This window comes from Anoplopoma fimbria, chromosome 7, assembly GCF_027596085.1.
Source record: "Anoplopoma fimbria isolate UVic2021 breed Golden Eagle Sablefish chromosome 7, Afim_UVic_2022, whole genome shotgun sequence".
Taxonomy (NCBI): Eukaryota; Metazoa; Chordata; class Actinopteri; order Perciformes; family Anoplopomatidae; genus Anoplopoma; species Anoplopoma fimbria.
In genome coordinates this window covers 15494931-15512837 of record NC_072455.1, presented here as the reverse complement: position 1 = coordinate 15512837, position 17907 = coordinate 15494931, and the positions used below count along the sequence as shown (strand labels likewise).

The window sequence follows — 17907 nt, the reverse complement described above, 5'->3', positions numbered from 1 at the left end:
ATGAAATCAATGACAGAGAAAATGGAAGGGGGAAATATTGAGGAGAGTAATCACAGGGTTCTTTGTATTTAAACTCGTGTGTGTGCAGAAAAATGAGAGCAGAAAAACAAATCAAAAAACAACAGATCTCCCTATTCTACCCCCATAATTTCTCCCTTTTGTTCTTTTATCGTTCTTTCTATGTTTCTGTCACTTTCTGTTGTCTCCTCTTTGTTGTGCTTCCAATGGAAGGGATCAAAAGTTGCTAAGGCAACAAACAGAGAGAGAGGAAAAAAAGAAAACCCTCTCATCCTTATATAGACAGAGGAAATCTGACGTTCTTGAATAAAACGGAGGGAAAGGGGGGAATGGAGGGTGTCAGAGAAACAGAGAGTGAGGGGGGAGTTGAACGCGTTTATCTGCCCATTAGCAGGCAGCTCTTTGAACCTGGAGGGATGTTGGGTGTTTACAAGAGAAGAGAAGAAATAAGAGAATGAAATGCTACTGCCGGGAAATGAGAACTGTCCTGGGATGCAAAACAAGTACAGTATACGTGTCTAGTATTAAACAAATTATAATAATAATAGTCCTGTTTGTACTGTACCCTCTATAGTGGCTCTAGTGTGGACTGCATAAAACTGTAGTGATAAGTAGGTTTAATCATGGAATTTTCAGTGTGATTGATAAGAAGGAGTAATTGATGTCTAAGATAGTTAAACATAGGCTGAAATTTAAAGTCTACAACTTAAATGTCAAATTAGAGAAATCAGTAATAATAATAATACCTAATGTCAGTACATCTAATTAAAACAAATTTAGCATGGGACAACAAAATCCATAATGTATTGCAGGTCTGGGTGTCAAAAGGATTATAAACCTACTCACGAGTCTGAAATGTTATCAGTCCTTTTAAAGATACATCAATCAGCCTTCCATACATATCTACATGTTAGAAATGATCAAGGAAATGTCCATTGACATCAGGATTCATCTTCTGGGGACCATTAATGTCTGTACAGCGTTTCATGACAATCCATTCAATAGTTGTACAGATAATCCAGTCGAGAACAAAGTGGTGGAACCAACCCACCGACATTGCTGCAAGCGTTGCTAAATATACTGCAATCATATTTGTCCAGTTATCTTTGTAAATAAAAATCCAAGGACAACAAACAAGATGTATTACCAGAGGCAATTTTTAACCTTGTTAAAGGGGTTTAGACTGATTTCTAGTAATAACCCTGCTGCATAAATATTCCCATCAAGAAGTATGCATACTGGCAAACCAGACTGCATGCTGTGTTTGACAGTTTTACCTTTTGATGTGGGAGTAATGCAAAACAGCACGCAAACCACTTTATACTGACATGTTTCTGGCGTCATATGATAGGTTAGTTGTGCCATGATGCACAGCACTTATGATGTTTTATTCTGGTGCCTGCTAAGTTATGTCTGACAAACCAAACATGCAAACATAAAGACTTTGTAACAGAATGACATTAAAGAAAATCCAAACTGCTGTCTGAACCCAGTTTAATCTCAATATGGTGATAACGAGTGTATTTAATACTGAGATGATAAGCAGGAAGGTCACAATGTGCAGACATGCTGATTGTCTGGAGAATACTAAAGATGCTAAAGTGTGTGTGTGTTGTGATAGTGTGTGTGTGCGTGTGTGCGGGGGTAAGAGAAGGGGATGATACGACACTCCCTAGATGAGCAACAAACATGACTTTGAGGAAATACAGTAAACTGCTCTCACACACACACACACACATGCAGCTGCAGCAGCAAGCGCAAACACTCAACACAAGTGCACCCGTATGAATTTGGGCAGAAGGACACACACAAACTCTTAACGCACACTAGACGCACATTTACAGCGCACAGCTCTTGGGGATTTGGAGTTCAAAGGATGTTTTATTTTGGGAACAGCTTTGGGTTAGTCACCCTGCTTTGGTGACAGACGGAGAAACAGGTTGCAAATATCAAACACGTTACAAGAGCTGCGACACAAGCAAACACCCACCCACCCACACACATTCACACACACAAACACACGCTCACGCTCCCCTTGTGTTTCTCTTAATTCAAAGAAGCATCTCGCCGAAGGGTGAATGTTTTGTTTAAAACTTACAAGTTGACTTCTCCTTCACCAGCAGCTAATAAATGAACACAGCTCTTCTGACAGCTTTGTCGAAAACACTAAGAAGTTGTGTCTGGGCTTCATTAACACATAACGCAACATGACAGGATGCTGGGATTACTGTAAAACTCAATATTGTTAAGTGGTAATTCGGCTGGTGCACTTCAGGGGATCCATATGATCCCATATGAAAACAATAATAACAGATTTTGTCTCCTTTAAGTGATAAGAAGAAGGCTGGTGGCTGATTTGTGTTGTCGTTTGAGATGCATGATGAGATTTCTCCAAATTGCCCTTTTGCTAAAAACGCTCCCCAGAATAGCAATTGCCCAATCCTATTTTAGCAAACTCAGCATGTCTGTGGAGCTTTGGATCTCTTCACATTGTAGCGGTGTACATGGGTTTATAAAAAGAACAACACCACTAACGCCATAGCAACGGACTACAGTCATTTTCAATGGTAGCCGGTGACATTAAGATACAAACTGACGGCCAACATGTGTCTGCGTGACGGGTGTGATGCTCTACAAATTTAAGTTGAGATGGCCTCAATTTTTTTCTGAGCTCCAGTGATATGGTGAAGTGTCTACCAATCATATATTTTTGTTTCACCCGGTTCCGTTTCATCAAAAAAGAGCCAGTTCTAGTTTGGCACAACCATTTTTGTCCCATCCTCTCCCAAATTTGTTTGAGAACTTTTGTTTGCACCTGCTGAGTTTTGAATAAATCCTCTTTTACTTCTACTTTTGACTCACGTTCTTTCCCCTAGACTAAAAAAGGAACGTAACACCAATGCTATTTACCGGCAGAACTACGTCAACGAGTGCTTGAGCAACACGCTTGTAGTGTGAACACAGCGTAAGACGTTAGCTGCTCCCTCCTGCTTTATATTGAATTTGGGGAAGATTCCATATTTTTCATTATTTGGATCCCCATTTTCCAACAGTAATGTAGCAGCTTTTCCCCCTGCTGGCCTCCAAACAAAACATAACATATAAAAAATAATGGACAGATTGATAGGTGTAGCAGCGGTAACTAAAGGGGTGGGGCTAAGGGAATGGGCAATTGCTAACATTGTATTTTGAAAGTATGAAAAATGTTTCCTGAAGTGCAGTTATTAGGGACAGGATAATGTTTAATACAGCTTAATTTGCAAGGTGACATATTTCAAAGTTAAGGGAGTCAAAAATGTTGGAGGTGGTTTGCTATGTAAGGTTAGTACATACACACAAAAACACACACACACACACACACACACACACACACACACACACACACACACACACACACACACACACACACACACACACACACACACACACACACACACACAGATACACGCATACACACACAGGGCAAAGCAGTAATTGAACAGGCGTCGGCACAGTTTGGTGGCGACACCTGTTTGAAATTTCTAATGAGCAGCCAGGGGAGAGGACCACACACACACACACAGACATCTGTGTCTTGGCTGTGACTTGGTGCTCAGTTGCAGCTCAGTGGAAGGCTAAGAATAAACTGGCCCTGCTGAGCCTATCTATCTCTCTTTCTCTCTCGCACACGAACACACAGTTAACTTTGACTTTGACTTCTCACACACATGCCCTCTTAACAAAAAGAACAAGACAGAGAAAGAGAGAGAGAAGGCAGAGAAAGCTGCAGACAGATGGAGACCGGGAGAGATTATTGGTGAACAAGAGAGTGATAAATAAAAGAAGCATTGGCTGAACAGAGTGAGAACTAATAATTCCTGCATGTGCATAATCTGAGTTCATATAATGAATACATTTACATTCACTGTGATGTATATACTGTATGTGTTTGTGTGTGTGACTTCCAACTGAGTGACACCAAAATAAATTGCACTCAAGTGAGAGAATATACTGACAATAACACACTTACAAAGTCACGTCATTCTTTCACTCTCTGTCTCCATCACTTCTGTCCTTGGTTCATTATTAAGTCATGGAACACAGACATCCCTCTTTATCTTCATCTCCTTCCATCTCTCACTCTACGTTCCTTTCCATTTTCCCTCCATGACTGCATAGGAAAACACATTTTCTGTGGAATGCAATTTCACTACTATTCATGCCTTATCCATCTATGATATTTCCCCAATCATTTGGATGGCAGGGTGGCCTCTTGGTTGGCAAGAAGCCGGGAATTTACCCTTTGAAACTGAGGTCCTCCAGCAATTTATTGTCGTACTTCCATAATTCCGGTAGGACCCAAAAGAGCATCTTTAGTTTCATCCTCTCAGGTAAAGGCTCACATATTTTTAAATGACATGAAAGTAAGCTTTTGTTGCAATAGCTGAGATAACCCTGATGACATCATTATGACTTCATCAGGGGTTATAACTTCTGACTTGCCAAAGCTGCTTCAGAGCCACAAAAGACATTATGCAGTGGTTTTCACTCAAGATGTTCCGATACCATTTTTTTTTTTCACAATTCTGATTCCAATGTCTGTGATAGGCTGGCGACCTGTCCAGGGTGAACCCTGCCTTCGCCCATTGACAGCTGGGATCGGCTCCAGCACCCCCGCGACCCTTAACTGGATAAGCGGTAACGGAAGATGGATGGATGGATGGATGATTCCAATGTGTGTTTTACAACAAAAGAGGTTAAATAGATCGTAACGTCTCCGTCTCCTATCTATTTTTCTGTGAAAAGATCTCGTTATAACAACTGTAAGTTTCTTGCCAAAAAACACATTTTGGAGGTTATCTTTTATAACATCATGTTAATGTTATAATTTACCCTTGCCCAATATTCATTTTTACTGAATGGAGCCTGAACGTACCATGATGTAACTCATGGAACCTCTGTTGGCTTCACAGGACTGTGCTGCCCACCTGCTGCTAACAGCTGACGTTAACTGGTTCTCTTCCTGCTGATTTTAACAAGGATATGTTGTTCACAATGTATCAAGGAAAAATAGGGTGCGCAGGAGTGTCAAACCACAGGTGTGTAGTACTAGTTTGACCATGTGACATACCAATCAGGTAGGATGTAAGGATCAGATGTACGGTCTAACATTCTAGGGTGTAGCAGAGGCATTTCCGATACAAGTATTGGTAACAGAACCATTCTAGTTTTCACAGGCTTAGTACTCATCATGACAAGTAAACTAACAATATAATATAATATAACACAACATTTGATGGAGTGCTCCTTTAAACATATTTCAGCAGTCATCCACCTTGCTAAAGTATAGGCACCAGCTGAAACCTGACCTCTGATGATGCGATCAAGGAGAAATGGGAATTTTCTTTGTGGAATCACGTTAGTTTGTATAAATAAGAGCTCATGAAATTGAGCTGATGACCACTTTTCCTCTTCCTTCTTTATGTTTTTTACCTCTCCTCGTGTCGCTCATTCCAACAAGACAGGAAAAACAAGAAAAGTGATGTGGGATTGCTTAAATGCAGAAAATAGAAATGGGTAAACAAAACAATTATAAAGCCTCAAAGAAGACAGTGTAAGAAGGATAGGAGAGAATGGAGAGAGGTGTGGACGATGAATTATGTCTGGGTTGTGATCCAGCTAAATTGCCTTGGCAGTAAGTCCCTTTTCTCTGAGTACAGGGATAGACAACGATAGATGGATGGAGAGGATGAGGAGAAGGATAAAATAAGGGAGGTGGAGAGAAGAGAGGAGATGAGAATGAGACAGTGGAGCAAGACAAGGGTGTCGGGTCACGTAAAACAAGGAGTAAGGTTACACAGGGAGATAAAATGAAAAATAAAAAAAGTCTGACAGTGTAAATAAAAAAAGGTGAAAGGCAGAGGGGAGAAGGATGCAAATGAAGAGCGAGGGTGCACATGAGTGGGTGAAAAGGGAGGGAGGAGAGACATGAGATGACAGGGAGATGAGGGTAGAGGAGAAGGTGAAGAAGGGAGGAAATGAGGGAGGAGGAGAGGAGGGGGAGGACAAAACTCATCCAGCATGGAAGAACAATCTAAAAATATACCAGACAGAATGTGGGGGCTGGGGGAAAGACGTTAAAGAAGGTCTAACAGAGACAGGAACAAGAAAGAGTAAAAAAAGAAAGAATGACACAGAGCAAATCCAAGGTCAATCAAGAGTGGGCATTTTATGAGGCGAAGACAGAAAAGAGAGAGAAAGGGCCGATGGAGGGAAGAAAGACACAAATGAATGCAGCGCATAAAAGCAAGTTTACATTAGCGGGACATTTTTGACAAGGGGCTCAGAGGCACAATGTTGAAAAGAGGAGAGGAAACACAGAGAAGGGTAGCAGCGGGAAAAGACACGAAAAAATACAGATGGGGAGGGATATAATGAGAGAGCACATCCTGTTTGATTGTCTTTTCTCTTTTTTTGTTCTGGTTTGTGGATTTTCTCAAAAAGTCTTTAAAAAGAGCAAGGCACACAACCATAATGCCAAAGAAACTCTATGACATTATTACTGCTAACATGGCACCATCATATTTAATTTAAAGAGATTTCTCATTAAAAAACAATTAGGCATAATGGAAAAATAGCACAAACTATTGTGTCCCAATGGAGTAACTAATAAAAGCAGATAAGCAATACTTTGTGTATTGCTCATTTTGTTATTGTTATGATTTTGACCTGTGCTCGAGAAGTATTTCAAATCTGTTTGATCCTTTTTGTTACATGCAAAACTGATTATTTTATTGTAGTTCAGATTGTTGCAAACTGCTGGTTTAAAGTGGATTTGTCCTAATCAAAACATGAGACTCTGACCTATTTAAACTTTCAGTATGATTCTGATGCTTTATAAATACAAGCCTTGCACTGTTAATCCACACCCATTGAGGAAGATGCTTATTGTTGTTCATTGATCACTCTTGACCCACAAAGTTACATTCTCTTAGGGGTTAAAAAAAAAAATACTTCACCCAATGATCTTTATAATCCTCTTGTATCAAATGCACCAACAGTATCTTAACTCCATTCTCATCGGCCTTCTCTTTAGTTTCTGTACTGACACACCAGCAACAGAGGACACCAAGTCTAACCCTCTTATCCCTCCATCTCTCCTCTGGCGCTCTTTAGCTCTCCCTCACTCCTCTCTCACCCCTTCCTAACCTCACAGCTCACTAGTTACATAGCTTTATAAGTAGTGATTGCGTCATTGATAGTACATCATCTCACCAAATCACACATACAAACACACTCTGCCCTTGTAGTGACGCTCATACACAGAAACCAGCTGGTATCAAATGGCAAGCATCTAGTTCATTTGTAAATCTGATCTGATACACACACACAAACACACACACAGGTTTGTACTCCTGTACTTGTGAGGACCCGCATTGATATCATGCACTCCCTAGCCCTAAAAGCCTTGATTACAACTACAGTGAATGTGAACCACAGCCCTTAACTATGTAATTGTAATCTTAACCTTGAAAGTCAAAGTCTTAAAGCTTTAACAAAAGCTGTTCAAGCCTAACCCTAAACTATGTCTAACCTTGTCAATCAAACACCACCTTGAAGAAGTGGCTACCAGTGGAAATGTCCTCACTATGCATGAATGTCCTTGTTCTTCAAAATGGTCCTCGTACAGATACAAGAACAAAACCACACACACACACACACAAACACAGAGTACTTGCTTTGTAGGCCCCAGGAGGCGCTGAGGAAACTGCATTCCCAACTGCTTTATGTATTGGTCAATTTAACACCGCCAACATCAGCATATTAAAAATGCATGTGCCCAAGAGCGATTTTGTGTGTGTGTGTGTATGTGTGTGCATGTGTGAGGAGGCATTTTAATGCAGAGTAGCCTACCTTGAAGAGTGGCATTATTACGATGTTATAGAGCTATTTATACTAAGAATGGATTTTTTACACTCAATTAACCTAAACAGCCCTTACTGAACGGGAATCAATCACACAGAAAGGAAACAGAGAAAAAGCAATGTGTCATTGGCTTTCCAGAAATATGTCAGTCACCTTTTAGTGCAACAAAAACATCTATTTTGATGAATTAAAGGAATATTCTGGGTGTTTTTTAAAGATATCGGTCCATTGGTCAAGTCCCCCAGTAAGGGATGAGAACTGGGTTAAAAAACAATATATTGAAATATTCACAAAATTTCTGTACTTACATGGTCTCGTCATTCTGAAATTCCAGCTTGCCCGCTGCCAGTTCGTAGTCCTCCCCTGCTTTAGCGGTGCCATCCACGGTTCGGTAGGGGACGGCTACCAGACCTCGGGCCCCCGAAGTCCTGAGCACTTTCAACTCCATCACGCCAACGCTCTCACTCACCTTCTGACTGGCATTCTCAAAGGTAAAGATGCCTGTGAAAGAAAGAAAGCATATTATTTCACAGGGGAGGAACAAGAGAAAGACATGAAATATGAGGTTGATAAACACCTACGCTCACACTCACTAGCTTGCTCGCCAATGTGTACCATATATATGGTGTAATGGATAATAGATTACCACCCACTCCCACTTAAATTCTCTTTGGATGTTAGCAAACTCCAGTACCTGAAAAAGTGTCGACATTGAGGGACTGGTACTATTTACGATACATTTTTGAGGATATCTTGGGACTAAGTAGCAAAGCAATAGGCATATACATGGATTCAACATTAGGCAGATGGTGTGCAGACATTTCTTTGTCCGTTTTTCGGATTCATCTTGCACAGAAGATTAAAGACAAACAGAAATCAACATTAATTCTTCCTTACAAAGAAAGTAGGTAGGATTTGAATTTCAGTTTGGCTTTAAGTACAAAATGTAAAGACGTAGAAGTATTGTGTGTTAGTAGTTGCATCCAGATAGCAAACTTTTGTTAGAATATTTAGGGGTTTCTGTCACCTGCGTGATCGTCATCGTAGATGGTCACTGTTGCTGTGTGGTTGTCACCGAGCACGGCTTTGGGGGTGGCACTGGCATCCAGTGGGGCGGTGCCAATCTCAGGGTAACCAACCACTCGAGGGTTACTGAGGTGGACGTAGAAATACTCGTCCTCCTCGAAGATGTCATCGTCAATCACTCCGACTGTGATCTCTGGTAAAATAAGTGTCATTCAGGATGTTGATTTTGGTACTGAATAGTTCATGGTACTTCTTTTTATGCGAAATTATTCCAATAATAAACTTTAAAATCATATTTTTGTCAAAGCCAGTGGAAAAGGTTGCCTAAGGTGCTGCAGTTGACCTGCGCTTATTACGCCTCAGTCTCAGGGATGTGTTTTTCGATATGCCATCAGGTATTGATGTCAATGTTATTTTTTACCTTTGAGGGTCTCTCCTGGCTTAAACAGCAGTGTTCCCTCCGCAAACTCGTAATCTGAACCAGCGTTTGCTGTACCGTCCTCTGTGCGGTAATCCACCTGGGGGAGATAGGAACACAGAGAGATGGCGGGGTGAGACAAGGGTGAAGGGGGAGAATAAAGAGAGCCGTCAAAACATGAAACAGAAGTGAAAACATACCAAAAGGGCAAATAAACACAAAGAGAGAGGGAGGACACAGATAACACAGAAGAAGAGAGAGATAGAGAAGGACGGCAAAGAAACAGAGGAGAGGCATTTGGGGAGAACAGAGGGTGAGAGAAAACAAGATGAACTGCTTCGTTAAACTGGGCCCTCTGGTCAGATACAGCATGATGATAAAGACATTGAAGATAGTACAACTAAACTTTCCCTGTATCTCTCCATTCTCTGCCTCCTCTCTCCATCGGCACTGTTTATTAACCTCTCCATCCTATACAAAGCCTTACACATTTGCACACATTGTTTATAATCATTTTGTGTCTCATGTTATACGAAAATAGAAAAAATTCAGATTACTTTAAAATAATCTGAGGCTGTCTGTAGGAAAAGCTGAATCAGTAACTCGGGTGTTGGAAGTGCTTTTGTAGTCATTCTCTTGTTTCTCTTGATAAATTGTTTGAGTGATACAGTGTTGAACTTTTTTTAAATGTATCCATTACACCAGCTGATAATGCTGAGGATTCATATTTTATAGATGTTTGAAATAAAAATAATATGTAATTATGTTGATGTGATTATAAAAATAGAAAAGTGCCAAATTATGTATAACGCTATATATAAATAGCCTGTTGACTAATTACATTACATTACAGTCATTTAGCAGACGCTTTTATCCAAAGCGACTTATTAATAAGTGTATTCAACATAGGTATTCAAGAGAACTACTAGTCACCAGAAGTCATAAGTGCATCTCCTTTCTTAAACAAGCATCTAAAAGCATAAACTAGAGCAAAAGTATAGTGCAGAGGCAAGTTACTACGAAAACAATAAGTGCAACAAACTAATACGAATACAATAAGTGCAACGAACTGATACGAATACAATAAGTGCATGACTTCTCTTACCAATGTTATGTTACTAATGATATAGCTTGGCTTTAAAAACTGTACCCAGGAATATGTTTCCTTATGGTGTGGATGGCATAGACTGTTTTGGTTGCCCTGTCTTGCCATATACTAACTATTATATTAAACTTAAATTCTATCGTCACTCCAATCGAAAGCTAATGTTTCTCCATATATGCGGTGTAGATATGCAAATATGTGTTAACAACTTACTCATATTAGCTATTTACTTTTTTAAAACCTGTTAAAATGCATGCGGTCTACTTTTTAGAAATGGCTGCCTCATGCTTAAATTGCTAAACCTTGTAATAGGGTATAGTTCATTGTAGATTTCTTTGATCTTTTCTTGTATATTCAACAAAACTTAAATTGCAGTCTGGGATAATGAATAGATTCTTGGAACTTTTGAACATTTCAACAACTACAAGTACAACCACAAGTTGCCTCATTAAGAAACCCTGTTTGGTGAAGATAATAATTTGAGTGGGCTAAATAGGCAACTTCACTTAATAACATCAGCCCTCAGTAGAAGGCAGACTGAGGCCATGCCATAAGACTTCATCTACAGACAGCACTGATGTTGCATCATAGTATTATTTGTATACAGGGAGAAGATCAGGGGAGACGCAGTTGAGCAAAAGCCCCTGTAGTAATAGTGAGCAGATCAGGTATCATTTCACTGACACAGACTCCCTGTGGGAGACTTGAAAGAAAATCTCTTAATCAGAGTACGAGGCCAGCGTTAAGCCCAAAATCAATGCGCCTTCGCAAGAGGATATGTTTTGATCTGAAATCTAAAAATAATAAATAAATAAAGTGGTTTGTATTTTTATCACCCACGTCTATAGCTGTACCAGCATCTGACCATAGAAGAGAACAAGGAAGCTCTCTAGAGGTGACAACATGTTATGATTAAGATGAGATCAACACCAGGAAAACTGCCAAAGATGTGAGTGAAATTAGTTCAGAGAAGATTTTTCCTGTTTTCTGTGCTGTATGCTTTAGTCTGTCTGGGAGTCTTTTGGCTCCTCTCCCTCTCTCTCACACAAACACACACACACTTTTTTATAGTCATGTTGATTCCACTATCACACACACCTTGACAGTAACTCCAGAGTCTCCTCCACGTCTGGCAACAGTCAGTTTCAGGGAGCCACAGTTTTCAAAGCACTGGTACAAAGGGGGTTCAAACTCCATCCTGATGGTGTGAGGGTCGTCCTCCTGGGCCTGGGTTTCATGGCTGCTCACCACCTGAAAAAAAAAAAAACAGACAGGAAAAATGTCAGGTTGGAGATTTCTATTTTTGAATAACGGTGATTAGTCGAGATTATGTGTGACTCACCTTGCGAGCCTGGTCGGCAGCGTGCTTCTTAAGAATGTTGCCGGCACCAATCATCATCCTGGTTGCCTGGATACGGTAGAACGCTCTGCTCTTCTGCTGCTGCATCAATACCTGATCAACAAAATCAATCAGTTAACAAAGTAATCTATTGTATTCATCATGGTAATTTATAACTTGATTGTTTTTTCCCAATTAGTCTTTTTTTTTTACAAAAGCTTCTACTTTGAAACTGACAGCTGCAATTTAAAGGTTAAACAGTGAATCTCTCTTGGGAAAATGTTCTGACGTCTCTTCTGGAAGATTAGAGGTCAAAGGTCAGCTACAGATTCACTGAGTTACTTGAGAACACTTCAATAGTGTGTATGCTTGAGGTTTGTACCCAGATCCAGCATTTGCAGTATGCGGGTTGTCCAGTTCTCTGGGTTTGTGATGTTGGGCTTCAATCTTGCTTTAAAAAGTTGTAACTATGTTTTTTAGATATTACCAGGTCAGTCATAATATATGAGTACATGAGTGGAATCTTGCTAAAATTGAAAGATTTTGAATTGTAGCCATCCACTTCCCTTAATTATTAATCTCTTATCCTCTGAAATGAACAAGACTACAGTTGCACGCTGTCTTAGCTGCAAACTTAATATCTAGTCAGTCCACATTGATGAACCGCTCGTTTCAATGAAAATGTAAGACTGAATAACAATTTAGGATCCTAACGATCCAACAAATAGGAAATTAACACATTTACCACTGTAGTTTTGGAGATAATTATATTAAATGTGGCTTCATAGCTGGTAACACTGCGATTTATTTTGATTCAGGAGAAGCGGGGCAGCAGTTTTATTCCAGAATCCTCATGAAATCTCCATCTCTTTGTAGGAATTGAAGCAGAAGTTGTTAGTTTAGTTAAAAACTTGATCTGGTTTTGCTGAGCAAGCTGGCCTCACTTAATGAAAGTCCAATTCCTCCATGGGGGACTGCTATTTTATTTTATTTAATTATTCATAATGACAACAAAAAACAATAATCCATTCGGCTGAGATAAATCTCCAAGGCAGCTGTCATTTCTATTTAGAGCACAAGGCAAGGGAGTAGCTGCAGGGGGAGGGAGGTTTGTATGCAAACAAGCATCTGGATGTTACCCAGTGCACCTTGGGATGCCTGCCAAACTTCTTTCCTTCCTTCCCTCACTGCCAAAAAACAATGACCAAAACCAAGACATGACTTGGAGAGGAGGCAAGGGAAGGAAGAGGAGAAAGCTGAAAAAGGGAGAACCAGCAGAAACATGGGCATCTTGTGCCAGTTTGATGACTAGTATATATAAACATTTAAGCAACTGTAAGTAAAACTTGCAACAAAGAGATGTGTGTGTGACAGTCATCTAGAAGAATCACCTTTCTTTTTACCAGGGATGAAAACAGATTAACCGACTAGTTGATTAATCTCTGTGTGGCACATTGACAATCGAAATTCAACTAAACTAATGCCAAATTTAACCAAAAGGTTCAATTTAGGACAAAGCACTAAGTTGCAATGACTTGTGATTATGAATTCACAAATCGTAAAACTAAATTCCCCCAAAAAATCTTAACTCAAAGTCCCCTTGGTGGCTTTTTTTTAAGCTTTTGACTCACAGTCACCCTTAACGCATGAATTCAGTGTGTGAGCTGTGGCTGTAAACTCAGAAAGAAAGCTAACAAGTGGACCTTGTGTTACAAATTTTTTGTCAAACTACGCCTTCCAAGTCCTAGAATGAACCTTCACGCTAACTAATCTAATGTCCATACAACTTACCGGGGAAAAAATCACCTGGATGTCAGAGGGGTTGTATGTTACAGTGCTGTCAATCAAGCCAACCGGCACCTTCCATTCTGCACACTAGTGGTTTCATCAGCACATAACATTACATGAGGAGAGTCCTTGAAAACTGAGTATTGTATATTCTATGTTTATGTGTGTGAAAGAGACTGTGTATGTATCTGATGCTCAGCCAACACTTTAATTAACTTCCTTATAACCTTGTTATATAAGGTGTGTACACATAGTTATGTTTCCATTTTCTATAACTACGGCATTATGTAATTTGTTTAACAGCTCAGAAGTTGCTCTGGAACATTTATAAATGTTATCTGTATAACAGCTGTGTGCTGTCCTTCCTGCTATCACCTAAACACCTTCACAACTGAATGTGTCACAGCGTCATCTCCAACACAAAGTCACCCTCAGATTAGTCGTATATGAAATGTGATGCATGACTTTATATTTTAATTTATTGCTAGATATAAAAAGATCTTAAGCTCAGTAGCTAAGTAAAGACGGAACAACGTCGAGATGGAGTGGAGATGAAAGTTAGAAGTGCCTTAATAATTAGCAGCTGACTTGTAACATCCGATCATATTCATGCAGGTGGACACAACATTCAAACTTTCAGGATTTATCAAATTCTTGACTAAAATTGAATGTAGGTGTATGACTTGGAGTTGCTTGACAGTTTGGTACATAAGAAGATTGACAGAAGTATGGAGCTTTCAAGCGATTAGCTTAGCATAAAAACTGGAAGTCAGGGGAAATGGTAAACTGGATTAACTGTTGTGGTTTACTGTAGTTTTTAAAATACTGGGCATTCTTTGGTGGGAAATGGAAAACCCATGAAGTCACAGTGCCTTAAAATATATACCTCTTATAAAAATAAAAAAATGATATGCACATATCAGCATACTCCTCCTAACCTGATAATTAGCCATCTCAATCAGCTGCTCCATGTCTTTATCCGGGTGCCTCTGCTTCAGATCCTTCAGCGTCCTCGCCATGTCCCTCCTGGCCTCGTCTTCCTCGTCTTTCGCTCCTCCATCCTCCATCATCCCTCCATCCACCCCGCTGTGACAGTTCAGCGCCATTTGTCCGTCCAGCTCCAGCATGTCCATCTTGGTGAACCCCCCTGGGCCCAGTGCTCCTCCTCCAGCCATACCCATTCCTCCGTCCGGCCCTCCCTCTGTCTCAATGATGATGCCGTGGTGCTTGTCAGTGCGGTAGCGCTTGCGGACGTACTTGTAGAAGAGGAGGCGACGGTCGGCCACCCAGGCCTGGACCACGCAGAGCGGGAAGAAGAGGAAGGTCAGCACAGCCTCCCATACCTGGAGGAGAGAAGGGACGGAGTTAGCAGCTCCCTACTCATCTTTCTGTTTTATCCCGAAACTTTCCTCCTTTTATTGCTCTGTATTCTCACCTCCACCTCTCCAGGGGAAAAAACACTCAGAATCAGGTAAAGCCAGATGTAGGCGAAGATACTCCAGGCTGCTGTGACGAAGAACACCCGAAGGTGTTTGATTTTGCGCGTCTCTCCATCAGGAACCACGTAGACACACAGGGCGATGATGACGAACATGTTGAAGGCAGCACTGCCCACGATAGTGCTGGGACCCAGAGAGCCGGCCTCAAAACCGTGACCACACACCTATAGGTGGGGAGAAAATCAGATTACTGTGTTCCCATTACATTCTGTATCACTTAATCTAATGTGTAGCCTAACCATCCGGCCCATATTGTGCCCACCTCAATAACTGACAGCAGTATCTCTGGGGCACTAGAACCCAAGGCCATTAAAGTGAGATTAGAAACGGTCTCATTCCAGATCCTGACCGTGGCGGTGGTGGTCTCACCATTCGGCCTCTTTATAGTGATTTCCTTCTCCTGGGAGGTAATGACCTGCAGTGAAAGTAGAGGTTGCACCAAATGGAAAGGACAGTAGAGGCAAAAAGAAAAGCAACCAAAAAAAAAAGAAACGAAAGAAGAGTAGAAGAGCCACCAAAGGGAAATAAAGGAAAGAGGAAAAGCAGAGGAAAAGAGAATCAAGATTTGGGGATGCACCAAAAGGAAAGGAAATGAAAAAAAAATGATGAGGGAGGAATAGAAAAGAAACGCAAGGAATAAGCAAATTAAGTATTTAACCCAGATCCAATGGAGCTGTCAACCATGAGTCATATTGAATTATATCCATTTTATTTCTCCAGGCTATTGATGACTGGTGAGAAATGACATGATATATAACTGCATTAATCCATTAGGAAGTCATGAGGAGAAATAATGGAACATCTCAACAGCAAAATAAGTGTTTGGTTATTCATCTCTTGCCTACCTCTATTGAAGACATGAATCGGTCCGCTATTATGCTCATGCCCAGGAACATATAGATCAGCGCCACGAAGTAAACAATGGCCCGTGCCACTTTGTCGCCTACAGAGGGGTTCTGAGGGTTCCACACAGGCAGTACCACTCCTGAAATGTAAAAGAAAAAAGAGATAATCAAACTGAGATTTTGATGAGTTTTGCAGCATAGGATCACAAGAGAGATTTGGTTGCAACAATGTTGTGTGCTAACCTTAATAATCTTTCCCTCTCTAATTATTTACAGCCTGCTGCTGTGGGAACTTTGTAAAAAGATCAGTGGCATTACAACCTGATTATGGTTTATAATATGGGAGATTTTCCATATGGTCCCATTTGTCTTCATAAAAAGTATCGAAATGGATCAATGCACTCTGGTTTCAAGGCAGTAAATTGGAAGAATCCGCTGATAGCTCACCACTTGCTAAGGAGGCAATGAAACACTCACCTTCGTATGGTGAGGCGTTCCTGGTGTGGGTGCTTTATGAATATTCTGATGACATTGTTCAACTTTGAATATGCATTAACACCTGGCAAATAGAGCTCTTTCCTGTTATTTGCAGAGCCTCTGGACAGGTCGCACAGAATTAGCTGGCAAAGTTATACTGCAATAAATGCTAGAATGTTTGAATATTTTAGACATGAAGGATTCCTTCAACAAATATACTGGTACCACATGAGAAATATACAATAAACTCTATGAAGTAAAGCTGTGCTGTGACTTCAAAATATATTACTCCAGGATATGATAAAGAAAAAGCTTATATTTCAAAATGTTATATTATTTCACCACAGGAATACTTTCTTGTTGAGCTTGGACTGAGAGGTGAATTAACGCTCTGTGGATGGATATAAATTAATTATGGTTTATTTTTCACTGTAAAATCTGTTATATACATTCTGGATGGAAAGCGCAACCAAGACAATGGATACTTGGCTGTGAAATCTGTGGGACACTAACACCTAATTATTAATGCATTACTGCAAACGAGACATATAATTTAATGCATCCAGTGCCCCCATTAAAACGTAGGTAATTTCATGCTTTACAATTTTTCTTACAAAGGAGGGAATTTAATTCATTGAGCAAGGCCCTTTATAAATAAAATACTGTAAATTATCCAATCTAAAAGTGGCCGAAAATTTTCCCTTTAAAGTAGGCCTGTTGCTATCCGTTGGGTATCACTGGTGAACTTTACTGATCTAAACCACATAATGTTCATCTGGGAAAAAGGCAGGTGACATCAGTAGCTTACATGGCTGGTACATGGAAAACTACAGTCTTTCCCATATTTAACCCTTTCAATAAGTTGCTGTTGCTGTAAGAGTTAAGGTAAGACATCTTTGACATGTAATCATGTTAATCCCTCCTTAAAGTGAAGTTTTCTCACAGATAAGACCAACCCACCTTCCTGACAGGCGTCTCCACTAGCTGAACAGTTACTGTCAGATGCGTTCACCGATCCAGGACATGACAGGAGGAGGAAGGCGGAGAAGAGGAAGAGGAGGAGGGGTGAGGAGAGGCGGGAGGGGAAAGAGGATGGATGCACAGACATGGCTGCTGGAGCCATTTCTGCTGAGGCAGTCGGGCCTTCACTGGACTCTACTGAGTTCTACTGTCGGGGCAGCGTGGAGCGACGTCCAAATCCTTGAGGCAGAAGGAGAAAAGAAAGAGACAGAAGGGGAGTCGTTATTCAGCCTTTGAATCACACTCTTAAGTGAACTCTCTGATGAAGTGTTCGTGTTGGTTTCATTTTATTCACAATAAAAACACCTTTTGCTGCTTTTCAATCAGCTCAAGTGCCTTTAATTAATGCAAAGAAAGTGGTTAAAGTGAAGTTAATAGCCCAGGGTGAGGAAAAGTGTCTGCAACTTAGGTGGCCTTTCAGCAAATACCTATATTTAATGTCATTTAAAGAAACATCATTCTTCATT

At 40.4% G+C, this 17907-nt stretch overlaps 1 protein-coding gene across 1 annotated transcript in view; it reads right to left on the bottom strand.

Moving 5' to 3' along the window:
- Positions 1-17543, bottom strand: part of slc8a4b (solute carrier family 8 member 4b) — a 48232-nt gene extending 30689 nt beyond the window's left edge. Inside the window, exons 1-10 of the mRNA XM_054601065.1 lie at positions 17381-17543; positions 15944-16083; positions 15361-15513; positions 15035-15262; positions 14538-14942; positions 11815-11925; positions 11571-11723; positions 9371-9467; positions 8951-9142; positions 8232-8424 (exon numbers count right to left, since the gene is read on the bottom strand). Of these exons, the coding sequence (XP_054457040.1) occupies positions 8232-8424; positions 8951-9142; positions 9371-9467; positions 11571-11723; positions 11815-11925; positions 14538-14942; positions 15035-15262; positions 15361-15513; positions 15944-16083; positions 17381-17543 (1835 nt within the window). The remainder of the gene's footprint in view (positions 1-8231; positions 8425-8950; positions 9143-9370; positions 9468-11570; positions 11724-11814; positions 11926-14537; positions 14943-15034; positions 15263-15360; positions 15514-15943; positions 16084-17380) is intronic.
- Positions 17544-17907: the final 364 nt, after the last annotated feature.